This window comes from Colias eurytheme, chromosome 3, assembly GCF_061535395.1.
Source record: "Colias eurytheme isolate Ceu_HAF_F1 chromosome 3, ilColEury1 Martin Lab GWU primary, whole genome shotgun sequence".
In the NCBI taxonomy this organism is placed as follows: Eukaryota; Metazoa; Arthropoda; class Insecta; order Lepidoptera; family Pieridae; genus Colias; species Colias eurytheme.
In genome coordinates, this window is record NC_142982.1 from 12774976 (window position 1) to 12801883 (window position 26908).

Genomic DNA, 26908 nt, shown 5'->3' on the forward strand with positions numbered 1-26908 from the left:
CGTGTCCAAACTACGTTATTGAAACTTACTTGACGCTGGCCTACACTCAGTCCGCGCTTGCAGTTCGCCAAGGAAAGACGTGAAGCTGAATAAAGTAAAATGCCGAATTGCGCCGTTATAAACTGTAGAAACTCCACAGCTGTGAGTGGCCAAGTTAGCAGAGATGTTTCCTTCCACCGGTAAGTAATTTTCTAATCAGAATATGCACTATTTATTTTAAAATCAAATAAAGAATATCTGTGGAAAACGATCGTGACAAACACGGATACCAAATCATACGAAATGATTCGGAATACATTGCGGCTTTTACTTGGCACGGTAAAGATCGCGTCGTATGATAACAAGCAATGAATAGCGTCTTCTCATTTTTCTGTTCTCATTTTTCTGTCCAATTTTGTGGTTAGTGATGTTCATTTGATGCAACAGTTCTCGATTCTAATCGATTTTATAATCGAACAGAAAAATGATAATTTGTAGGAGCAATTTTTCAGAAAAAAAGGCATAGATTTTTTTTGTCATTTAATACGACTTGACCTAGAACTTTTAAGTATTTTAATACAAAGGTACTAAAAATAAATATTATGACATGGACGCCATTAGTTAAAGTGTCATCTTGGGAGTTTTTTAAGAAAACTCCTTATTGCTTAGACTATGTTTGTTTTTTCAGTTTTCCAAGTAACCCGAACATAAAAGGAAAATGGATCGATGCAACGGGACATAAAGATTGATTGATTGACAGTTTCATTACTTTCTTTCGATGGCCTCTCTAGTACGTAGTACATGGTAACTCAATGGGCATATGTAAGAAAAAGCTAAAACACATTAGTTTACTTGTTAGAATATTAAAAGGTTTATAACTTTATTTTATCATCCCTCTGTCTATGGTAATTATCATTTTTCTGTCTTGAATCGATTTAGTAATCGATTACGATTCATTTATTTGACTACCTCTTAGACATAGATCTAGTTTGATCTGATTTCTTTCGATTTACTTCGATGGGATAGGACGATACTAGAATCGCCGCGCGAGTGGCGGCCTAATCGATTTAGCGTAAAATGAAATTAACATCACTAAAAAGCGCTCGTGACGTCATAACGCGTCAAGGTCAGTACAAAAAATATGACACGCTTGGTTTTCATACAGATCGCGGTACTTGCGTATATACATGTCTGTGGTACAGGCCATAATCCACCACGCTGGCCAAGTGCGGGTTGGCGGATGACACATATCGTCGAACTTTTGATTCTTCGACATGTCGGTTTCCTCACGATGTTTTCCTTCACCATTCGAGCAGTGGTGATGTTACAACATGCGCAGATAAATTGAAAAATCAATTTATTTCCTGCGCGCTTGCCCGGTCTCGAACCCCGGACTTATCGATTCGAAGTCCGAGGTCTCACCACTGAGCCACCACTGCTCATTACTATATTTTGTACGTATATTTTGTACATATTCTATTTCTATTTTATTATCGACAGTATTTTTTATAAAACTGAGCAATATAACTTCTTATTTCAAATCTGTCAATATATATTTTTAATTTTACGTATTATATTTGTATCTTATCCGTATTACCTACGCACCAACAACGTACCTACGTACGTACAATTTATTATCTTTACTCGTATAGTATTATATTATTATGCCTTTACCTACTGCTAATATAATTCATTCATTCAGCTAGCAAAAGAATCCGCATCACATTTGGCATTCAACAGCCGCTAGTGGGTCAGTGGACGGTCAGCTGATGCTTTCACCGGGCGACGTCCTGCGCACGTGTCCTTATGACGCGGTTTACGTGTGTGTGTGTGTGTGTTTGTGTGTTTCTAGCAGATATTATGGAAATCCGAATATATACAAGCAAAATAATATATGCTTTTTATTTGGTTTTGACTTTGTTTCTTTCGTTTGTATCGTTTTTTTATGACACTTAACATGATTTGAAGTTAGTCGTAGAGTTACTTTTTACAGCGATTTTTTGTATTTTACAAATAAAGGAGGTTGGCAAACATGGCAGTAATATCTTTTTGCTTATAATAAATATTCTATTTGTTCATGAACAAGCAAAAACAATCAGTATAGATGTGTCCGGTTGTTATTTCAGTAACACCTTTTTACATTAAATATTTATCGAGGATAGAGCCTGATTCATATCGACTACCGGTATGGAAGGCCTTTTCTTATATCCCAATGCGTATTAGCATTTGTTGTGCAATGTTTACTATACACTGATTCGTGTCCTAGAAGATAAATTTACTACGTACATGCACAGCAATCCTTGGACATCGTCATGTTGGAATGACCAATGTATTGGGTAATAATTCGTGTGAATGTTAAAAGGTTTTTTCCTTGTTTCATCGATACCTGAACGATTACACGGTATTCGTAATGTGTAATTAATTTAATTGTTACGAAAAATTTGTTTGGATTCTATTTCACGTACTGTCATGAAGTAATGAATGACAGTAATTATGAATTCAAACTGACAGAAAACATGAAGGCATTATTCAACCTATTAATAAATATTAAACGACTAGTAAATTAAAATAATAATGGGCATAAACAAAGTATTATGAAGTGTATTAGAACAGAAACTTTTCCAACTTTTTAAAACAATAAGCTTTAACAAAATTATGCATGTTGACTTATTCTACACCTGATTGTCTGAACATAATATCCACAAATTACAAACAATCTACATAAATTAACCAACAAACTAAACCGTAAATCATGTACTGTAATTCTAGTACACTATACTCGCACGTGAGCAAAACCGGGTGAAAACAATCCACTCTTGACATTCACATGGTCATTGCCGAGTGGAGTCGAGACGCGTCGAGTGAAAGTTACCCCCCCCTCCCCCTCCCGCGCCTGCAATATGTGTCACTAGCCGTAGAAAATGTGCGACGAGTGAAAAATATATTTTCCGATGCGACTCTACTGGCGGGATGTTTGAACTTCGTTATGTTTGCAGGATTGCCTTGACTGCTTGATGTACTTAGGGTACAGATTGTATTATAAAGGTAAGTTTATAAAAGCTTAATCTCTATATTGAAATTTTATATTTATTCAGACTTTTGGTACATTTGTTAAAATAAAAAATAATGTACTGATAGGCATTGCGTTTGGCATTAGTTTCGTGCTGTGGAATATTCGTATCTTTTTTTTTAACTATTAGGTATATAAAGGAAAAAATCTGTGTTTTTATTTATAATTATTAGGCTTTTCTTAAAAATAATTGTATTAATAATATTACCTATAGATAAATCTCTAAATGTACTATTAATAGTTAAAAGTAAAGTTAACTATGTATATCTACATGGTACTTTTGGGGTAATCTGTTCTTTTGGTTCCGAATCAGAGAGCAAAGTCAGGGTTTATTTCTTTTTTGTGTATTAATAAGTAGGTACATAATGTGGTTTCTTTTCCGAGCAATCCAAACAACAAATTTAAAATAGTCGATACGAAACAATTCGTCAGTTGTTACGAGCATCAGCATAAATTAAGATAACTCAATTTAATGTGTTTAATTGTTGTTTAAATATAAAATTATTTTATCTTGGAATTTTTACTATTCAATCCAATCTTGGAATAATATAAATGTTACATTTTAGGGGAAAAGGGATGCTTATTGATTTTAGTTATACCGAGTTTTGAAAGAGGAAACTACCCCCTACGGGAAATAATAATATAAAACAAATTCATCGAATACCGTCTTTTTTTTGCAATTGTAAATTTTTAATATTTTTGAAAATCAAATGAAAATCAAATATCACATGCTTTATCAAATCACATGTATGTAAATTGAATTACATTTTCAGAGTTGTACAACTAGGGCATGCACCCGGGTTTACCCGGTTCCGAAAAACCCGGGTAAACCCGGGTTTTTTGATGATCTTGAGAACCGGGTCTGAATAGTATGAAACCCGGTTCTCCCGGTTCCGACCAAAATATTAAAATATGAAGTATTATTTATATTTTGCTGCATTATTTTAACAAATTTATTGTATCTGACAACGTCAGACTCACGTGCATTGCGAATTTTCGTGCCACGCCTCAAGCGTGGCTCTGATTGGTTGTCTAACCTTAGATGCTATAAGATTCCTACGGTTGTATTACCAAAAAAAAAAAGACGGGTTGCACTCCGGGAGTGCCGGCAGAAGTGAAAACTTGATTAGTAGAGCATGTTTGATATTTTGGAATGGTATCCGTCTTACGCTTTTTCGATCAGGTCACGTGTTCTGACGCGAGTTTAAGATTTTATACCCATTACAGAAAAAGTGCTCAACGCCGCTAAAGAAGTTTTCACTTCAAAAAAAAATTAGGCTTCGAAAATGACAAAAATTAGGCTACAGAAATATTTTTATTAGATTTGTCGTGAATTTGAAAAGCTGTTGATTTTACTGTTTCATATAATGATCCAGTCATGTTTTTTTTGGTATCAAGCTGAAATTTATATCGAATACTCAAGTCTTCGGTCCCTTTTATGTGAAAAAGTCAAACTAAAAACACAAGCCAACGCATCAAAAGATACAGCCGTAAATGCTGAAAATTTTCGCAAATTTCGACATCCGCATGGGACTCAAAACCTACAGCTGGGTACTTTTCATGAACACAGATCCTTTAAATTTGGTAAAAGTAACGTCTTATAACACAGATAAAGGAAAAATTGCTCGAAACATAAATTTTAAATATAAAAAATAGGTTTGTTTGGAGCCCTCGGAGCACGAGTCCGACTCGCACTTGGCCGGTTTTTTGCTTTACAGTTTGCAGTGAATAAGGTTTAAGTTTATTTTATGTGCTATTATGATAACAAGGTACTTTACTTGAATTTATCTTGAAATGTTGTTCAAACACGCCTTTTCCCTAGACAAAACCGCATGCTGTAGCTAGTATATAATAATACTAGCATTAAACAATAATACATACAATTTACCGCCCTGCTCCACCTACCCGTTTGCTTCATCGCGACTATCTGACTCATGAGATAATTTGGCTTTGAGGGAATGTGTCACTTCAATATTTGAGGTCAAACCGTTTGTATTAATCACTTTCGATGTTTCGTGCTTACGGTATTTTGTTTGTTGTTCTATGACTAAATTTCGTTTTCAATTTACTTTTCGCTTTATCGCTTTTGAATTGTCAAGATTGTTACCGCTGCGCTAGAAGCGAAACCCCCACACGATCTAAGTTAGGAGAAAACTATTAATCAAAACATAAATTTAGAATGAATCAATAGCTTAAGATTTGTTTGTGTTTAAACAATCCTTTTAAAAGATTTACTATCTTTAGTATTGGGGTCTCATTATTGAATATACAAGTACAACCATTGGTGCTTTAGAACAATTCGTAATTACTGCGTAAAAAAACTAAAACGGATTCAAACGTTTCATCAGATTAACAATGTGCTCTTGGTTGTAACAAGGTGTGTTATCAGAAACAAAAAATAATCTAGAAGAGGAAATTGCTGTCTTTTCACAAAATATGCATAATCTAGTATCATTTTTTTAAGTTTGTATCTTTGTTAAAGAACCTTAAAGTGTCGAACCCATCCGCACAGCAGGTAATAGATAATACTATAATAAATTCAGCTACTAAATAATTAGTTAGCAAGCAGCATTGGATGAACACTCAAACAAAACTCATTCTTGGCCGTCTTTGGACACACCTAGTGCCGAAGGCGGCATATTTTCCATGGGCGGGAAAATATGGAATAGGCAAAAAATATATTCGCATTATTTGCAAAAAAAATATTTGTTTATGAAAACGTCATTAATTTCTTATGTATTCAAATATGATTTAGGTACCTAATAAGAATAAAAAAAAACTTAATATAATATTGTACCAATGCCAAAAATAAATCAACTTTAAAGTTATTTTAAACAACAATATATCCATAGATACTTAATTTCAAAATACTTGTAATTCGTACGAAATTCGCGCATCGGTGCTCTTATCAAATTAATACCCTAACTAGTTTAGCTCTTCTAGGTCACTCACCCGCATTACCTAGACGATAGGTCAATGTACATAAAAACACCGAAATTTTGCGTAAACGCATTACACAAGGTCGCCATTTTAAAGTACCGTACGTACTTTATGTATGTATGCAGGAATAACTAGCGGTCCCGGCTATGTGGGTCACAAATTCGGCAGACGTTTTTCCACTTGTGAATTTATATATTTAACTGTACTTGTTCAATGGATGCATGTTTCTTAAAATATTGTTGTAATTTATTTAATTTATTCAAACTTAATTCGGATTAAGAAGTGCGATGTTCTACGCGTTTACAATAACTGAAACTATTTATACCTATATAAATTTGATAAGGACTCACCTGAAATATTGCAGTAATATCGTGGGCAGCGGTGAAGTAGGTGTCAAATCCAAAACATTATACACTTAAGTCCACTTGTCACAAGCGTCACTTTCTTGAGGGGTCAGAAGTACCAAGGCCGTGGGGGGTTCGGGCACAGACTAGAAATAATAGAGACAACTGTAGACACCATAAACTACTCTGTGTTATAGGCGAATAGCAACTACAAGGTATGGTTGAGAAAATTGAATATTCAAGTTGACCTATTTTAAGTAAACTACAAATTGAGATAGCATAATAAATTTAAGTTGAATCAAAAGAAATAAAAAGACCAAGAATTTAAAGTTAAAACAGGAAAAAAATCTCAAATATACAGATATACAACCTTCAAGTGAAAATCCAGAACAGTGAAGAAGCGAGTATATTACATGCGGTTAGTGAAAAGTCAATGTGATTGGCAAAAATAAAAGATACACGAAACCTCAGCTACGCAAAGGCGGGTGGCGTCACACACATCACAACACGTCACTTTATTAATGCCAATTACATTCGGGCACCAGAGGCTGAACGTACGAGAGCACGGGAGTGCCGCACCGGCCGCTTGGTTCCGTCGGGATCTATCACGAGAGGCGGGCGCGAGCCGCGCGACCAACGAGTGACTGGCGGCGCGCGCGCACCCCACTTACTGCCACCAAAAATTTTCTACCACCAGCAGGATTGTTAGACCGCGGCCCGCTACCGCTGCGGAGCGTCCGCGTCGGTTCTTCTGTGGTAAACTTGTGACTTGAAAAAGCAGATTATTGGGGTTTATTATACTAGTTATTATACTTATTTTAACATTTGTGTTATCTAAAAACAATAACGTTAGGTCTATGAATATAATTTAACTTAGTTATAAATTATAATGATGTCTAATATCTAACATACCTACTGGAAAAAACTTAATACATATTCGTTTAAGCAGAAAATGAATTTTATCATAGTCATACAAAATATACCAGATTACTTTTTATGCTCATAAAACTATTCAATAAATATATATTTACCTACTGCAGATAATTGTAACAACAAAGAATTACCTTATTTATGAACGTTATTTGACGTTAAATATAACAACACACCATACTTTAACATTTAATCTCAATTACATGCACCATTTAAATATAAAAGCGACGCATTTCTCTTCAAGTTGAGGTCCCCTGTCGATTGCTATCTCCAATGCGTATACGCACACAGACGCCCGCACGCACACGCCGACATGCGCACTCAGCCTACAGACCTACAAGCGGCACTTTCACCTACTATCACTTCTATTCCAGGGTGAAAGAGTCGACTTTCCTTTGTCTAAACTGTAAGAGTAGTTTGTCAATCGAGTTAGTAAGTGGGCCACCGATGATTTTCTTTGTAGGCTCCGGTGGGGCCCTGGTGAGGTCCTATATCTTTAGCATTTGGATGAGCAAGAAACGAGATGCTTTTCATCTTATACAACTTAGTTCGTTATTCTAGATCTAATAAAAGTTATGTTTTTATGCAAATTACTTGGAAACACCACATTTTACCATAGATATAATATAATTGTACTGTTTATTTTAGTGGTTCGTTGATAGATAAACCAACATTGGAAGCCTCTGAGACCCTTGTTTCCAAATTCCAATGTTTATAATGAAAATTTAATAGTCCAGCCAACATTTTCCGCCTACATGAAATGAAGCTGAGAACTCAACCAAGCCTCTTATCACATACCTTATTTAATTAATAACACCACGTCGAAATATTCATAATTTTAATATATATATCATAATATTTAGAACTTGTATAGAACATACAGATATAGGTATGTTAGATTAATTATACCGCTCGTTTGACTTGGCGATAAATAATTGAAACAGTTCAAAACTTCAAAAGATTACCGCCTACATTTATAAAACGTCAATTACATTGCCAAAAGCCTTAATTATTTCCTAGAATAATGAGTAAATCCATGTGTAATTATATAATAACGGTAAGATTCATTTGTATTATGCTGATTTCGTTCCTAATTACTGATGCTTGCAGAAAATGGGGTTTAGGTCAACTTTACCTACATTAAAAATAAATATTAGTCGTAAGAATAAATAAGAAAACTGGTAAGTTATTCTAAGCTATACCCTATCTGCATACATAATTCTGCAAACATCAGTAATTAAAAATATTGCTAGATTATCGCTATATTTCAAAACTGAATTTTTTTCTTGATCTAAAACTATACAAATTCAACCAGGAATCTTAAAAAAACGGTCTTGTAAATCATATTATCTTTTACTGAATGCCTAAAAATAAGCTTCTAACTTAAAATTAGCAAAAAATATAAAAGCAAAAAAAGTCCCTGAAAATATTTCTATAAAATCTGAATAGATGTAGGCACCACCATGACAGATATAATATAATACTATACTACGCACTACTAAAACAATTACCCACATCTGCAACTTCTTCATTACCACCATTCACAATCAAATTCAAATACATATATACAATTATAAAAATCAATCTATTCTATAGGTCTAACTACACTTAAACATCTCTACATATAAGTTAAATGAATTCTCTAATCATTTCCGACTTCCAATCTTCAATCATATCATTAATTTGTCGAAATAATTGTGAGCACGAAATACTGTCGCGATCTGTTCCAATTGGTTGATGAAGCGATATGTCATTAACATTTAATGGGGCACATTTTGGTTTGACAGCCCGATAATTTGTGGGAGTGGCTGTAAACTAAATTAATGATAAATGATCTGGGAGATTATTAAATCTAAATGAATTGTATCGCTCGCGGCGTTGTGTTTCATTTGCTAATTTTCGATTAGAAATTATTGATAAATTTATTATTATTTTTATGAAAATAGATGGAGATGAATATATTCAATTTTATTTTATTTAAGGCATAACTTTCTTATTTAATTTTTTTGGACACTTCGTCACAAGAGTGGAAAGAGTCATGTTAAACTGAAGTTTAACATGACTCTAAATTGAATCTCTTGATTGAATCTAAATTGTAATGGTAATCTTCAGATTACCTACTATTTTTAACAATTTAGATTTATGCTTTCCATGTATTTGTGAAGCAATTGAATCAGAAATCATTAGTTGTTTATGTTCATATATTTGTAATTAATAATTCAATAACCATTGATTTTAATTATCTACAGCTGTTATACGACCCAGGTTTTATTTTTAGTTTCTTCGTGGCAACGCGGTCGAGTCCGAGCGTTTGGCTAGTTTACAATAAATTGCCAAGTTGTTAATCCCAATCATACAACTAACAATTAAAACGAATACAACCAACAAATTATCTAACAGTAGTTATTAAGCCACTATTTTATTATAAAAACATAAATTATAACTGTACGACCGGCGAAAGAATCTCAAAAAGTTTATCTTAGCTAAATAAATAACGGAATATCAGAATGAACGTGACGACGCGCGGAATGTACCTGTTTTTTAAATGAATGCAAAACTATTTGTCTACAAGCATATTTAATTGTCGATATGGTAATGAATAGCGTCTTTTTGATTAAATCCGGAAAATTATTGTGTCCGGAAAATGTTGTCTAAAGTTATGATTTTATATCTGAAATTATTAGTGCATTATGTATATTTTACAACATAATTATTGTGTATTTATATATTGTATCTGGTACAGATTTTAAAATAAAAATATTTAGTCTACATATTTTTCTTAATTAGGCTCTTACTGAGATAAAAAGTGATAGATGAATAAGCTAACACAGAAAACTAAATTTTCAACCTCAATTATAATTTATAACAAAAAAAAAATAATCCCATTGTAATAAAAAAAACAATACTTTTAAATAATTAAAAGTCAAAACTTTTTTTTAATAACTTATCGAACTTATTTCAGTATCGGAATTTAAAACTAGATGGCGCTGTAATCAATTTCGAAAAGTGCATAAACTTCACATAAAGTAGTGCTCTAGTAAATAGTAATATTTTGCGTAATAAAACACCGTTGTATGGAGTACGTAGTGCAGACGGACACTGTGGTCATTACCATGATGGATGGGCGACTCGGTTCCTATATGATGGTGACTGGTGTAAAAACAAGATGAAGCGGTGGTTGATTGATATAGTACCTCTTTCATATATATTCGTTGTGCAGTTTTTTTTAGTTTAATTTTAGTTTCAGTTTTTTTTTTTAATTCCATGCGTTGAGTTTTCTATGTAAAATTAGACGAAATTATATCTTATAGTAGTGACAGTTGTGTCCTGGATATAATCATCTATTTCCCACTTCATTAACACATGCTTTTTATCAGGTTTATAAACTGCAATGACAAATAACGATCTTGAAGGTGACACATTACTAAACAAGGATTCTGTGCTTATTGTTGATAAAACATCTATTGCCGTACAACAAAAAACTGTAGACAGGGTTTAACTTTAATCTGGTTTTGTCGTATTTCACAGAGACAACTAGTAAAGTGACAGATCCCTGGTTTAAATTTAGACTGTGTTTAAAAATTGTTTTGTGGTAAGACCACTAACATCTCTTGTAGACACATCTCTTGTAGAGAATTTGACAACTTAAAAACCGCTATTGCATATCACTTGGACCTCAACAAGTCCGGTCAAGTCGAATTCGGCATCGCTTAATGATAGACAGACCGACACACTGACACCGATCCGCATTCGCTCATCTCTTAACTAGACGCCTTTTTATTTCGATGACTCAAAGCTTTTGAGTTTTGACGTCAAACTTCAGTTACGAAATTGTTATAAGTTATATTCTTTGAATGTAGGAAAATTTGGTGGTTTATCAACATAGTATTTCTTAAGGAAAACTGACTTATTATTTATTTTATTTACTCTTCAATACAAAGGAAATCCTGTTCCAATTATATACGAAAACACAGTATAGTTTATAAAGCGGCCTAATCACTTCCCAATGATCTCTTCCAGGCAACCGTGACCTTAGCTTAGTAGGTATAATCTCATTGTATTATTTTATTTTACATCAAATAAAAAAATCATAGTTTTAAATAAATTTCTTGGTTTCTCTTCGTAAATTTATTCGAAATATTTTCATAAGTTATTTAGACGATTTAACAGCTATTTGATTAGTAATAAATTTAAATAGCTAACCTCAAAATTTACGATCAAATTAAGATAACAAATAATGTTATAGAAAACTTCTTTATATATCTTCCGAAACGAGTAATTCATAAGTCGAAGATGCATAGTGTGTCTAAGTGTGAGTCGGGATGTGTTGTAGAATACCTAATCACATTGGAAATTTAATTCACGTTGTATGTTTAAAAACTGATTATTTAATACAAATAGATGAATCATTCATCTTTTTGGCAAAATTTAAAAAATCCCCTTTACAGAGTTCCTGTTACCTTATAACCACACCGAGCTTTATTGGCGGCAAATATTATTTTCCAATACTAAATTGTTAAGGTATTTTTTTTCTTAGGTTTTTCACATATACATTCTATTATACGATACGCAAATCAATTGTATTTTGACAATGAAATAAAAAAAATCCTTCGAACCAGTGTAAATATTTATTTAAAAAATATTTTTTTATTGTTTGTTTTATGAAAGACTATGTCACTGCTGCATTATGCACATTGCACACCCACGTTTCAAGCGAACCAAGCGGTATTATAAAGAATAAACCGTGATTTAAACCCTTGAATATCTAACAATATGTATTCTATATTTGCAAAATGGATCCCGTTAGAGACGATTGCACAACCTTCGAAGAAATGATTGAAGATGACCCAAATTTTTTGCCACTTATGTTTTAAATGTAAGTGGGTTGTGGTCTTATTTGAAGATTTGTCATCTTACATTTTTATTGTATTTTTATTTCTTAACTGTTATATTGTTACGTTTTTTTTATTTAAATTTGATTAATAGATAATAATGTAATTTGTAGCACCAATCAATTAACGATAACTTATTATTTTTCCTTAAAATATTTTTTGAGCTATCATGCTTAAGATAAATGACAATTATAATAGATAAGACAACCAACTAAATTTAATGATATGACGATTCGGATTTTATCGTAAAGTCGTAAATCGTAACGGTACACGTCCCGCGAATTGCGAGCCCCCAATTGGCAACCAGTCTTCGCGACAGTAAATTAACAATAATCAATTTTACAACGAGAAATGTAAATAGCTGACACGCCAATATTGAGGATTTATCAACTTCTGCCCGCTTTGTCGGCTGTGATAACGTAAGAATTGGGAGAAATAAGGATGGATAAAAACGAAATTGAACTAGGTATAGTCTCTATATTAATATATATAAAGAAGAAATATAGAGCCGTGACAACTTTACGATAGTTTATAACAGTTACCTACATAATATGATATTTAGGGGCCAAATCATTCATATTTTATAAAAATGACTGATTTGGCCCCTAAATATCATTTATATATAATTATCATATCCACTGTTTAATTATTATAACATATTATGAGAATAACTTTCATACTTATACCGTTCTTAATCTATGGATAGTATAATTTTATAATTGTTCAGAAAATACAGCTAATCTACACAACTTATAACCCTAACAAATATGAACCACAACATTCCTTGCCATTAACAACCCCATATAAATAAAATTAGTTACACCGTTTCCCAAATATTTTTAGACAAACTTTGTCTTTGAATGTGTCCGACATTGAATATTACCCTTTATTCTGTGATCTGTGAATATTACAATAGAACAATAAAATGTGCACTTGGAAGATGGGTTACTTTGCTACGTATCTCGTCAAATTGAAAAACTCAGCTCTAGCAACTGGAACTATGTATTTTGTATCAAATATTGACACATTTTTGTAGCTTTCTTTGAGTGGGAACTGTATATTATAATATTTTATATCAAATTTAGAAATTAAATGGCAAAAAAACATAAATTAACTCAACAACTTTCACTTGAAAATAAATCTTAAGTAAACATAATTAAAAAACCTAGTTATAGTCATTATATTCGTCCATGGTTATAATAAATACTAAATAGGTATGTAGGTTGTAAGTTGTTAACGCATCCTTTAGATATTCTCAAACATACTTCAGATAACCTCATTTCTTTAAGATATATTTTATTAAAATGCGAAATAAATGAATTTTGAGAATTTTATCATATTTCCCCAAATTAAAGACTATAAATTACACTTTATTATTTTAATAATATAATTAAAGATTTGTAGAACGGAAACAAGCAGATTCATTGAATTCTACAAGTAATAAAGACGTTTGGATGACATTATTTATTTCATTTATTCTATTTACAGACAATCTGTCTGCTCAAATGGATATTAACACACATATTTGAAGATGGCGTGGAATATATGTCTAAACGATATATTAGATATGTAGGTATGGATATTGGAAGGTGCAAAGTTTTTTTCTTAGAATTTTAATGGTTATAATTTCACATAGTTTACTATTATATGAGGTCGAAACCTTCTATTTTTATACTAGAAACCATGCCTTTTTTCTAATACAAAAATATAAATAATATAAGCTTATTTTGAAAATTGCCGCCTGTAAGTTAGCTCGTATCTCGTTGAAGTCTTTCCGTTCAATAAAACTACCAATGCAAACTGTTTCGATGTGAAGGCTAAACTCGTAGTTTTAATCGTGATAAACCCTAGGGGATTTTTTATCCCCTATTTTAATCCTTTTGAGTTTTATTTTTGAAAAAAAAGGGGCAGTATGAACCCGGATTCGCAACTATGAACTGTGCGAAGATAGATACCTAAACAGAGACAGATTTTCGCATTTTTAATATTTATATTTAGTACATACATACATATATGTATTATAATAGCTGAGTTCTCTATATTTTGTGTTGTCAATTTAATCTTGGAAATTAATATTAAGTTAAATCGCTTTTGCTTCACAAGTACTAAGTCATTCTAAGAAATGCGACCTTTTAATCAACATTTCTTCTAAAACTAAGACATTGGTCATTCTCATTAACAACACAAGAAAATAAATCCCGACACATGTTTTTTGTCAAACCATTAACCAATTTTGGACAAAATATTTGACGACATATTGAAGACATTTCTATTATGTTCAAAGGAAAGCAATAATTAGTCAATTTGTCCAAAAAACACATGTTGCAGATTTTGCACAATGTAACAAAAAGATGATCATTGTGGAACTAATGTAAAAATTAAAATACACTTTTTATTATTGTTTTAAAAAATGTGGGGTCGCGTGTCCTTAGAAGGTTAAAACTTAAAATGTTTTGACCATATTGTATAAAACAAATTATAACCCATTGTTAATTTCGACATCGTTGAAAAATATTAACAATTACTATTTAGGATAGGATTTTAGGAACATAAAGTGCAATTCATAGGCTCAATACTTATTTACAAATTATAGTTTTGTTTTAATTTATAAATTAATAGACACCTATGATACATCATAATTATGTAGATCATAAAATGGTTCAATCTACACCGAAAGAGTATCCTTATTAAAATTATTGGAGTATAAAATAATCTCTCAACAAAAAAAATATCTCAACTCAAATGGTATCAAGACGCGCTTGATTAAGATCAAAATCGTATTTAATTCTGAGCGCTAATTAATGCAATCACGCTTGCAGCGCTTTACATTCCTCAGTGGTTAAACGCTCGGATTCCTGCAGCGCTCCACCGCTGCAAGGTGGCGGTACATACCATGTGGTCCCTCGAGCGAGACTCACATCGCATGCAAAGTAGGCTGATCTAGTCGTTATGTGTATATGGGTCGAGGTTTTTATCGCGAAAAACCTTAATCGTCTGATATTAATCGAAAGGAAAGCTCATTAGTGGTTGTTTTATTTTGGTGCTAATTCCTAATTTGTGTACAATGTACCTTCATAAGCACGATTTAATATATTTTGCAAATATTTTATGCAACAAATTAAAATATTCAGTAATATGTAAATATTCAAATATCTTTTGCAGTCTTTAACACTTTCTAGCTTTTGTTTAAATTAATTAACCAAATTCAGGTTGATTCGAATAACTAGGTCTTAGGTATATTCTGTTATAGATTTGTTTATGTAGATCAATTAAGAAATTAATTTAATCAAATGTGTTCTATTAAAAGAGCAAGTAGATAAGTAAAATGAGAATATACGTTGTTCGACACAGTTGTTCGAAATATGTTTTACGCAAATTTCCCTTCGTTCATCTTTCTTTCTTTATCCTAATTAACTGTAATTTTCGTATGCCAGATTTACAATAATTAAACAATCAATAATTTTGCCCATGAATTATAAACTCATTTAATTCATTCAATATAAAAACTCATTAGAAATGATAATTAAACTATTTCTGTATGTTTGTATCGTATAGTTGTATCGTATGGTCAAATTCGAGTTCACAACTCGAATTTGACCCATTTATTATTCAGAACGAATTTAATTCAAACTTTGTGTATCAAGGATCGGTTACAATACAATAATTTCATGAGTCTCAAGCGTGTTTTTAATATTGCAAATTATTTATTATTTCTATATAGCGATTATTTAGCCACAAAGCACGTGGCAGCAAGTAACCTGGAAGGCAAGTGGAGCGAACAGCACCGTTTACAATAATTTGGGACCGCGACGGATCTGAATGTCAAACAATAGCGATTGATCATTAATGATACAGCAATTTGGTGTTATTTTATTTTTAGGGCGTGATAATGAAAAAAGTTTTATGATAAATAGTTGTAGAGGTGTGATTTAAATTAATGGTATTCGGAATTTTGGTGGCATGATTGGAATGGAACTTCCTTGTACATACCTGTTTGATTCTTTTCGATTTTAACTATTCTAAGTACCTATTAGATGATCTTAGGTTGATCACCTACTTACTGAGGAATAAATCGTCAGACATCAGTCCTATAACTTATATGTTACGGAAATAATCGAAGAAACAAAGGGTGAAAAGATTTACAAGCTATCTATTATTATACAACATATAATAAAATGTTCTTACTTACAACACATAATAAACTAGTAGTAAACTACACTATCTATTATAACAATTTTTAAAAGGAAACCATTTTTTTATTTTCAACTAAAAATTATAATTTCAGTTATCCAATTACGTATTTATTTTCAGTAAGCATCGAAACCATTCTATATATATATATTTCACCAACAGGTTATACATATATCGAAAATAAAAATAAAAATTAACAACTTTCGATACCTAATATAAGTTTTGCCACTTTCTAAAGGTAAAATTAGTATTCGAGCTTTTGGAAAAATCTATTAGTCTATTAGTATAATTATAATGTGATAAGAAACGTAAGAATGGGGTTTATGGTTTCAATAAAGGTGCATAGATATTTATAAATCAATAGCAACAATACTAACCGGTGTTAGTTTTTAATGTCTAGGTAGGACTTATGCATTTATAATTAGGTACCTACTTAAGTAATTCTAGAAACTACTGAATATTACTATTTTTAATTAGTAATTTAGCAATAATAATTTTACAGTATTTCAGTTCTTGTGTAAGAAATTCTCATCTATGTACCTACTCACATCAGTTTTTACGCATTTAAACAATAACTATGTATGTGCTACAATTATGATGTACCGACATAAAAAGAGCGACAAGTATAAACCTAAATCGATTATACGTGTAGGTACGAATTTTTTTACTGAACTGTTAACACCATGACAATATATGCTATTGTCTAATTGTAATTTATCTGAAATATTTCCAACAATACTGCTACTTGTATTACTTACATAAAAGCTTAGTTTGCACAATAAAAAACATTTTGTGGGGGGTCCATTGGTCTCACCTGTAAAACAATATAAAGGACGAATGCCCCTGTCTGTTTGTTACGGACGTTAATCCTTAGTTCCATTGAAATCGAAAGTTACACGAATTGTTTTCATAAAACATAACAAATAGTTGAATGGGCTACTTATTTTAAAATACCTAAAGGTAAAAAATAACTAATATTAAAATAAATAGGTATATAACTGTAAATTAGATTAAGAAGTAGGTGTCTAAATATAAAAAAATAATACAATTTTATTAGACAAAAAAACATTAAGTACATGAAATCTATCTACAATAGTTAAACTCCCTGCTACTTACTAGTATAGTATTACATTTACTGTGATGATTCATGATACTCACAATAGTTTTGGTTGATTGACTTTTCCGATACCCTGCAACGGAGCTCCGAGCCACAGGAGCTATAAAATAAAATGTCATGAAATTTTGCGAAAAGATAAATGTTAGATGTTCCTTGATAGTGATCTAGGTATATAAGTAGTAAGTACAGAACAAAACATTACTGTTATCGACGCATCACATAATATTATAAAACATAAACCTACTATAACATTTTATTTGGAAGTTTATGTAAAAAATATTTAGTTTATGTATAAATCAATAGGTGGAACAAAAAGATATTGAAACGTAAAAATTTAGCATGACGCAAATTTAAAATGTCTCTGTCGCTTTAAATAAGTCACGAAACGTCTGAATCTATTCATGCCGCCAAATAAATACATAAATCTATGTTCCCTCCTGTGCTATTATAATCTCAACAATTGTCAACCAAAATATTTACCTCTAAATAGCTACTGGCACCTTTTAATCTTTTGTTCAATTGTACAACCTGTCGAAGCACTTGCCCAATATTCGATTTATTGCCGTTAAAATTAACAAGCTACCGCGACGTTTTTGTTCTTAAAACTTATTTAGGGACTTCGAATTGGTACAGACAGTAGTTTTCTTAGAACGAAAAATCAGGCGTAAAACAATCGCTCTAGTTGATTCGTCAGGTAGATTTTGAAAAAAAAACAAGAATAATACCTAGGTATTATGAGTAAAGCGTTTCGAATTGTTTGTGATTCCATAGAATGATTCAAAACTAGATTCGAATTAATAATAAAAAAAAAACGATTAAAAAATGTAGACTGCCAGTGATCGAGGCCAGTGATAAAGCCTAACAAAAAATATTATGGATTTTTTTTTCTTTAATTATAAAAATAATAAAAATACAATTCATAAAAATTATTAGATAAATTTAATGACAAGATGGAAAAATTTACCATCTTCACTGTGGCGCCATCTATTATCACAGTTAAAAAAGACAACAACATGCATTCTTATTGCTCCGGTATTGGTTTGTATGTTTTACGCTAGATGTCGCTGATTTAAATTATTCATAATTTAATATTTTTATATGATAAATGAAATACCAAAATATGACCAATAATTTTGCTTAATTTCGAAAATAATAAAGATAAAAATAACAATACAGATAAAAATTGAAATAAATTATATATTTGCACGCCATCTGTTATCTTTAATAGGTACTACATAGACGACATTTTTAAATGACATTGACGTAGTACTTATACTAAAAACTAGATGGCGCTTTTATCAAAATGGAAAAAGTTAACGACATTCTTCATTTTTGTTGCATATTATTTGATACTGTAGTCTCCGTTCAATTTTTTTTGTCCTCAAGATAATGTTCTATTAATTTGCAGCCTGCAGCGGGCGTCTACAGTAATGTTTAATTTACCATAAAACTTTTATACATATTTTATTTGGCACCCACCGCGCCGTACTAAAATTAAAAATTCATATTATTTTAGTAACTTAGTTACACGATTTCAACTCAAGCTTTTATCTCTTATCATCAGGCATTCAACGCCTTGTATGTTTCTTGTAATATAAAATAAACTGGTTTCTGAGAAAAACCTGATGTCCTGATGCTTTTACCTACCTATATATGCTTTTTAATATTTTTAAAACATTAAACATTTAACAAAATAGGAATATAGGTATTAAAAGAGTTCTTTTCTAATGAAGGTAATATTTTATGTTCGAATTTATCTCTAAAGCTAGTAACCAACTAACCAAGCTAGTAACCATCAAGTAAAGTAAAACCACAGACTAATAATAATATACTACGTATGTAAAACTAAATACCTTCACGGGACCGTAAACCTGTCAGTCCCTGGGTCTAAGCTTTTTGTAAATATTAGACTGTTATTAGGCTGTAAAGACATAATAAAATTTGTGTAGGCCTTATTTAATCTCTTGTGGTCTCTTTATTTTCATTATAAAGGTCAAAATTAATAAACAGTGTAAATGGTAACTTTGATAATATGTGATTGTCTGATTGATGTAAAATTATATTTGGGGACATCCTTAGGGGACATCATTAAAATTTATTCATTGAAATAGTAGTTATGTCAATCCAGGTTAAATTTTATTATTTAGCTATATTATATTATTTTGACTATTATAATCATTTTCGTTATAAATATCCATTGTGAGAATTTAGAAACTACACTTTTTAGCAATTACGTCAACCGTAGTTCCGTTTTAGTCAGCGATTATAACAATTACATCTGATAATAACTAAACTACAGTTATTATAAAGAATAACCATTTATTGTTTTCATTTTAAATATACAGTACGATTCATTATTTAATTTAAAAGTAAAACGGTATGTTAACTAAATTATATTTAACTAGTTGTCCGCCCCGGCTTCGCCCGTGGTACATATTTCGCAATAAAGGGTAGCCTATGTCCTTTCTCGGGTATCAAAATATCTCCATACCAAATTTCATGCAAATTGGTTCAGTAGTTTAGGCGTGATTGAGTAACAGACAGACAGACAGAGTTACTTTCGCATTTATAATATTAGTATGGATGTAAAATGAGGTACCTAAATAGTAGATAATATTGTTGCCATGGTAACAAACTTAGTAAGCAATACAAACTATCAGTGAATATACAAAAGATTGATTACTTACTTACATATTTTTTAACAAATAGATCAGTGAATAATAATGTGATAATAATAGTAGGTATGTGTTATAATTATATCTGTCATACCTAATGTTGGTATGTAGGTAACCTACATGCATTATGCAACAATATATTAATTATTGTTGTGACAATTAAATTAAATACTTTGCGTAAGTTGTAGAATATTTCCCCACTAGTTGTTACCCGCGGCTTGATAGCCAACCGATAGAAATAATTTAGTCCTAAAAATTATGCACAAAGGAATAGAGTAATTCTTAAAATGTGATCCGATTTTCAATAATTAACATAAACCATTTCTATGTCACTGTCGAAGAACACGACATTCTCGTGAAAGTAGGTAAAACACATTTTGCAATATTAGAAGGTAAAAGGTATGTACATTTTATAGTAACTATGTCTGTAAACATTAAAGCGGTATTTTCATAAGGCAATAAACTGACTTCCAATATATTGAGGAGGTAATTAGTGCTGATAGAGCGACCTTCGGGTTCACTGAACCCATAAGGAAGCTTACCGTTTATAATTTTATAGCCTATGAGCCGATGTAAATTTTTGAAAATCTACATGTTTTGAGTTGACTACAAGAGTTAATTACTGACCCTATAAGTCTATATAAACCCTACTAGCTACGATTTTATTATCATTGTCCAATGGTGAAAATCTTTTTTAAATCGGTTCAGCAGCAAAGAAAATCCTCAGCTTTATTTTTACACGCTTTATATTAGCTTCACCTGTATGTTTGTAAGTTTGTAACCGACTTCTTTGGACGCGATTTTGACCCACTTTAAACGGCCAGATTTCGTTCAAACTTTGTAGATTTATTGAGGACCGATGACCGATACACTAATTTGATAAAATAAATAATAGTTAAAAAAAAAATAAAAAACACGCTTTTTATAGAAAACCGAACTAAAAGCGTGTTTTTTAGTTTTCTAAACTATTATTATTTGAGCTAGATATAGATTGTGAACAGTTAACTACACTTGTCAGTAAGCTAGCACTTGTTAACATGGGTAACGAAGTGTAACAACATAATATGATGAGTCGGTTAAAACTGGAATAGGGTAATAATAATTGGGGTGCAGTTAATCGTACATCTACGATGGTTTAACTGTTTAGGTTAAAAAAAGTATCTTTACCCTTTTAATGATATTTGACTGGACATAAATAAACAATAAACGCTTGTTATCGATTCAGAAAATAAACACTAAGTACTATAGTACCTAGTGTACCATAATATAAATTATTATTTTCTAGTCGAGGTATTTCTATTTTCATAGGTGAAGTATGATAATCTTCTATTTTGCTTATTATTAATTAATATATTTGAAGTTCAGCATCACTTCTGCAGCAGCATCTTTATCATCTCCTGTCTATAAAAACGGTTTATACTTACAGGTCTGCTTACAGGCGCCAAATTTTCGTTTATTTTTGCTAGACAAAAAAGGAAATCGTGGTTTGTGTGATTTCTTAAAGCACATATTGTAACTTTGTAATATATTTTTTTCTTTACTAAGTATATTTTTTTATAGGACCGCCTTCTTGGTACAGTGGTTGACGTGTGAGCGTAGCACCGAGGGGTCCTGGGTTCGATTCCCGGTGGAGATGAAGAAAAAAAAATGTCTCGGTCTGGTAGGACATAGAAGGCTGATCACCTACTTGTCCCTAAAGAAAATCGATCAATGAAACAGATGAATAAAGCATCTGCCCCTTACCCCACTAGGGGACATGGGACTTCACTTTTTTATATTTTTATTTTTTATAGCCTATTTTATCACGAACACAAAATAATAATATGATATTCATATTTATCCTATAGGTATGCGTTCCGACCGAAAAATATAATTTATTCTTTTGTAGCGATTGAAACCAGTTGCAGTGCTATGAATAGTAATGTTTTAATGTGTACCTAGTGTGTACGCAGGATCTTTGTTCCTTTGTTGATGTTAGGTTTTGCAACTAGTTTACAGGCTCGTCTATTAATATATTGATCAGTTAAACTAAACATCTTTCTAAATAAGGTAAAGTTTAGTGTTTACTGTTTACAACGGTTATCCATGTTTTCGTATAGTGACGCTACTGTAATCATCCAGGGAAACCCTTCTCGAGTTTATTTTTCCTTTAAAAATCGGCAGTCTTATATTATTTTTTGTACTCTTAAAATTATAAAATAAAAGATCCAATAACATTTTGATGTGAAGCGCGTGAGCAGTCAAAGGTAAAATTTGTAGACCAATATTGATTGAAATTGTCACGTTGATACACCTCTTTAGAAAAACATTGTTTAAATGTTCTACATCGCATTGCTAGTACAACAACGTAAATTAATATTCGAAAAGTATTCACATAGTAGTTGCTCGAAAAACCAACTAAAAAACGTCGTGATTGGAATTTTAATTTCAATAGCGGGTGAGCACGCGTCACACGCTCACATCATCGAAGTAATTGTTCTGATGTACAGTTTTTGTCACATTTTCTACGTTAATTGAAATACCATAGGGTAATAATTTTACTTTCATCTAAGAACCTTTGGGGATACACACTAAAGGGAAATAAGGAGTTACTAGTTTTATTTATTACTAGCTGCGCTCCGCGGTTTCACCCGCGTGGCTCCACTCCTGTTAGTCTTAGCGTGATGATAATATAGCCTATAGCCTTCCTCAATGAATGGGCTATCTAACACCGAAATAATTTTTCAAATCGGACCAGTATTTCTGAGATTAGCGCATTTAAACAAAGATACAAACAAACTCTTCAGCTTTATAATATTAAGTATACCTAGATGTTAGTTACCTAATTATATAAATTAATTACGGCTCAAATAGTATAAGACCACCGAGCGGCCCGATTGGGCCACGAGTCACGACACAATAGATTTTCTATTGTGTCTGTGATTCCGGGGGCTGAAGCATTAAAATGGTATCAGTAGTTCAAAAGTAGGTACAGACTTATATTCACAATATATTAAATCGATTAATAATGTTTCATTTATTTGAAAGCATAATATTATGAGGAGACAAAATCTGTCCAGCATCAGTTTTTGAGTGATAAGCCTCTGCTCGATTATTTTTGTTGTGCCTGAGATTCTTTAGCAATATTTATAAAAAAACAGACTTTTTAATTGATAAATCTTACTATTCTTATCTAAGTGAGGGATTAAATGAATAAATCTATTTAACTGTTTTTAATATTTATTTTTTAAAGTAATTTTTCTCTACAGACATAGGTGAATGACCTGAGTTACAAATGTATAAACATGGAATGTGTAAGTACCTACTAACCGTGACAATGTGACGAGCATACTTACAATAATTCAATAAGATGGTTCTATATCATAATATATTATTCATAACATAATACGGTCATCCAATAGAATTAGAATTTAATGAAATCTCATATATAAATCACGACTTAATAAATCTTATTTTACAATATATACAAAACAAGCTGAAAAAGTACATAATATCTCTCTATTTATTTACATGTATAATTATCTACTATTCACACATATATTAATCTATGCTAGATATCATCTTAACCGTGCGTGCATGTGGCGGTAAATTAAACCATTATCGTGTTACCAATAATGCTTTCCTTTTCCAGCAGTTCAGAATATCCCGATTCATCGCTGCAAGCGCTGTCATTATCACCGACCGTCTTGAATACATCGGTTTCAGTGCTTGAGTGCAAACTCTCTACATCTGTTAGATTGTCAATGAGCGACTCAAATTTGCCTTCGAGATTCGTCACGCTGGAGTCACCTCGTAGCAGCGGGTATGTGGACCGTCGACGAAAACCATTCCTCTCTCCGATCGGTACGTGGTTCACCTCATCTGAGATGTCCTCGCTCTCTTCCTTTATTGATGCATGGTTATAGCTCCTGCTGCTGCCACGTATGGTGCCAAAACGCACGCTGTCAAATGCTGACACTCGTTCGTCATCGCTGTCCTCTTTGTGCTCTTCGTGGAATTGTGGCAGAGAGATGGGCTCAGCGTCAGACGACGTCACCGTACTTGCAGTCTCACATCCTGAAGAAACTGAACCGTCGTCGCTGTCCGTGACGAGGTAGTTACTTTGTAGCAATTCTTTTCTATCACAAATCGTGCTCAATTCACCCATTTCCGCTATCGATTCTAGTGGTTTTATCAATTTGTCGGTATCATTGTGACTAGGTTCCTCGTTTTCAGTTTTGTAATTTGTCTCGCGGATGAGAAGGTGTATAATGTCATCAGCGGCGTCCGAACCTTCTGATTCAGAACGGATTCGCTTGACGACGTCAGGGCATGATAATTTGCGAGGTGATTTAACATCCTGTCGCCGCCTGTCCAGAGTTTGTGTGTCGTAATCGTCATCTATAGGTTTCTTCGCATTCATCTCAGCTTCTTCTTCGTCTTCTTCAGAGCAAAGTTCCTCAATAGCACCGAGTTTAGGAGCTGATTTTGAACGCTCTAACGGTGGCCTATAATTAAGTGCGCCTACACTGAGCATTATCTTTCTTCGGGGCATACTGGGATTCTCATAGATGCTATTCGCAAGGCTAAGCCTGGCGTTCTGTTTGCAGATACGATCCTTCTTAAATTCGACTAGGGCCTGTTTTAACTTAACTTGTAATTCTTCAGAAATTCTCTTTGAAATGGATTCTTTGGTGCATAGAACGGCGTGGCAACGGAGTTCGTGTTTCAGTTTCTTCCCTTCGTGGCGGTAGACCCAGCAGAAGAGCTTGGGGTAGTGGGGTGGGCTGGTGCAGTAGGTGATGCGGTGGGACCAGTACTCCGTGAGCCCGTGTTCTTTGGTGAAGCCTTTGAGGCCGGAGTTGGTAACGGAGAGCTTCATGACCACGTCGGGTTTCGTGGATTGTTGGTAGTTGCGCCATAGAGTAGCGAGCGGCTTCTCTATGCAACCTTCACCTGAAAAGAGAGAAAAAGCTTTGAGTAAATTGTAAATTACACATATTTGGGTCTTAAATTACATTTGTTCATAAAAACTATTCGCCAAGCAACAACTGCAAAGAGTTTTTATCCAATATTTTTTAATATAATGTTCGCTTTTTTATCAGTATACCTACTTACATAATCTAAATAGCCACAAAAACTAGGCTTAGTGCAAATTTAATTAGACTTTTTGCATGACTACTTTAGTATTTCATAAATGAGTTTTTTTACATATTTAGACATCAGAAACTGTTAAATAATATCTCAAATGAGATTTAATTGTTAATACATTTGGATAATATTAAGGGCGCGCGTGGGTGCGCGTGCGACCCACGTGACTATCATCTAGTATAGCTTCGATATCGATCAGCGTGTAATGTCGAGGTGATCGTGTACTTCATAAGGAACGCACAGGCCACAGACACAGCGTAAAAAGGACATCGCTATTTAAGGTTAAACTTTTAAAGCCAGCAGGTCGCTATTGTCTATTTATAAAATGGTTAACTTGTATAGTGTAGCTCGGAGGGCCTTGACTTTGCTCGTTATATCTATAAATTACTCTGCTACCTATAATATGTATATGCATTCAAACTATGTAATACGAATGCGAAGAGATTTTCAATAAAGTAGAGATTCTTCATGATCCAAGGAAGAATTTAATTATCTTATGGATGAATATTTCATAAATCACCTGGCTAGCTAACTTCTAGTTTACATTTATTAAAATTCGTTTATTATTGAAATGGTCAATGAATAGATTAAAAGACTTATTTAATTAACACTATTGCTTGTTCTCGCTTTTACACCGTTTTGAAAATTCGTCACATGTATTTTAAAAGTCTTTGTTCAATTGTCACAACACGCAGATTCTTATATTTTTCCGTTTTTCTTAATATTTTTTCGTTCGTGGTTTTTTCACATAATAATCAATTTTAGCGTCGTAGTGTTAAATGAATGTATCAAAATGTAAAATATACACCTGTCCTTGTAGAGGTCAGGAACCTGTGACCCCTAACACCCCAAGACTTATACCTTCCGCTTGACTATATGGGGCTATCGAACCATAACTAGGTTACATGTAAAAATTCATTAAGTCAGATTTCTTGAATAGTTACGATTTACATATTACATATATGCAGCAATTTTATTTTTATAATAAATTTCTACGATTTTGATATTTTTGGTTTTATGGCATTCAAATGCTTTATAAATATTTCTACGATTTCAAACGTTAATTAAATAGGAGAATATGTTAAAAACGAGAGCGTTCGAATAAACCAGGCTTTAAATCCGTTAGACCTCATTCACACGAGAGCTTTTTTAACGTCCGTTAAAAAAGCGTCCAAATAGAACAAATGCATTCCCAAGTATATGTTCACACGTCAGCGCTTTTAAAGCGCGACGCTTTTTTATCGCGCAGTGTTCTATTTTCAACGCTCGGCGTTGGGCGTTAAATAAAATAGACCATAGGAAACTTCTTATGCTAGCTCTTCACTCTCGTCGAGGTTAGGCGAGGCGAGGTTTAGCGAGGTTAAGCAAGGCGAGACAACACGAGGTTGTATCCATCTTCACTCTCGCCTTCGTTCATTTCTCTCTGTGTCGCGAGCATAATGGACGTGCTCGAAGTGACACGTGCCGCAACTCTATGCGTCTTTGCGTATATGAATTTTGTTAAAGTATATCACACGTAAAAAGTTAAAAAACGTTGAAAATGAAAATGAAAATGAAAAATTATTTATTTCAGCAAAAACACAGTATGTAACAAAACAAAATTTAACAACATCATATTTTGCTGTCACTTATTATACAAT

The 26908-nt window shown here is 32.5% G+C and overlaps 2 protein-coding genes across 5 annotated transcripts in view; both read right to left on the minus strand.

The window, feature by feature from the left end:
- Positions 1–6975, minus strand: part of LOC149910012 (ichor-like) — a 38302-nt gene extending 31327 nt beyond the window's left edge. Inside the window, exons 1-2 of one of the 4 annotated variants that reach the window (XM_090120108.1) lie at positions 6800–6975; positions 6340–6479 (exon numbers count right to left, since the gene is read on the minus strand). The gene's annotated coding sequence lies outside the window, so the exon portion shown is untranslated. Of the gene's footprint in view, positions 1–6339; positions 6480–6703 lie in introns of all 4 variants that reach the window. The other 3 variants (XM_090120109.1, XM_090120111.1, XM_090120110.1) reach the window with 3 other exon arrangements.
- Positions 6976–23339: 16364 nt separating this feature from the next.
- LOC149910013 (uncharacterized) overlaps positions 23340–26908 on the minus strand; it is a 73920-nt gene continuing 70351 nt past the window's right edge. The window contains exon 2 of the mRNA XM_090120112.1: positions 23340–25073. Within this exon, the coding sequence (XP_089976238.1) occupies positions 23728–25073 (1346 nt within the window). The 3' untranslated portion in view covers positions 23340–23727. The remainder of the gene's footprint in view (positions 25074–26908) is intronic.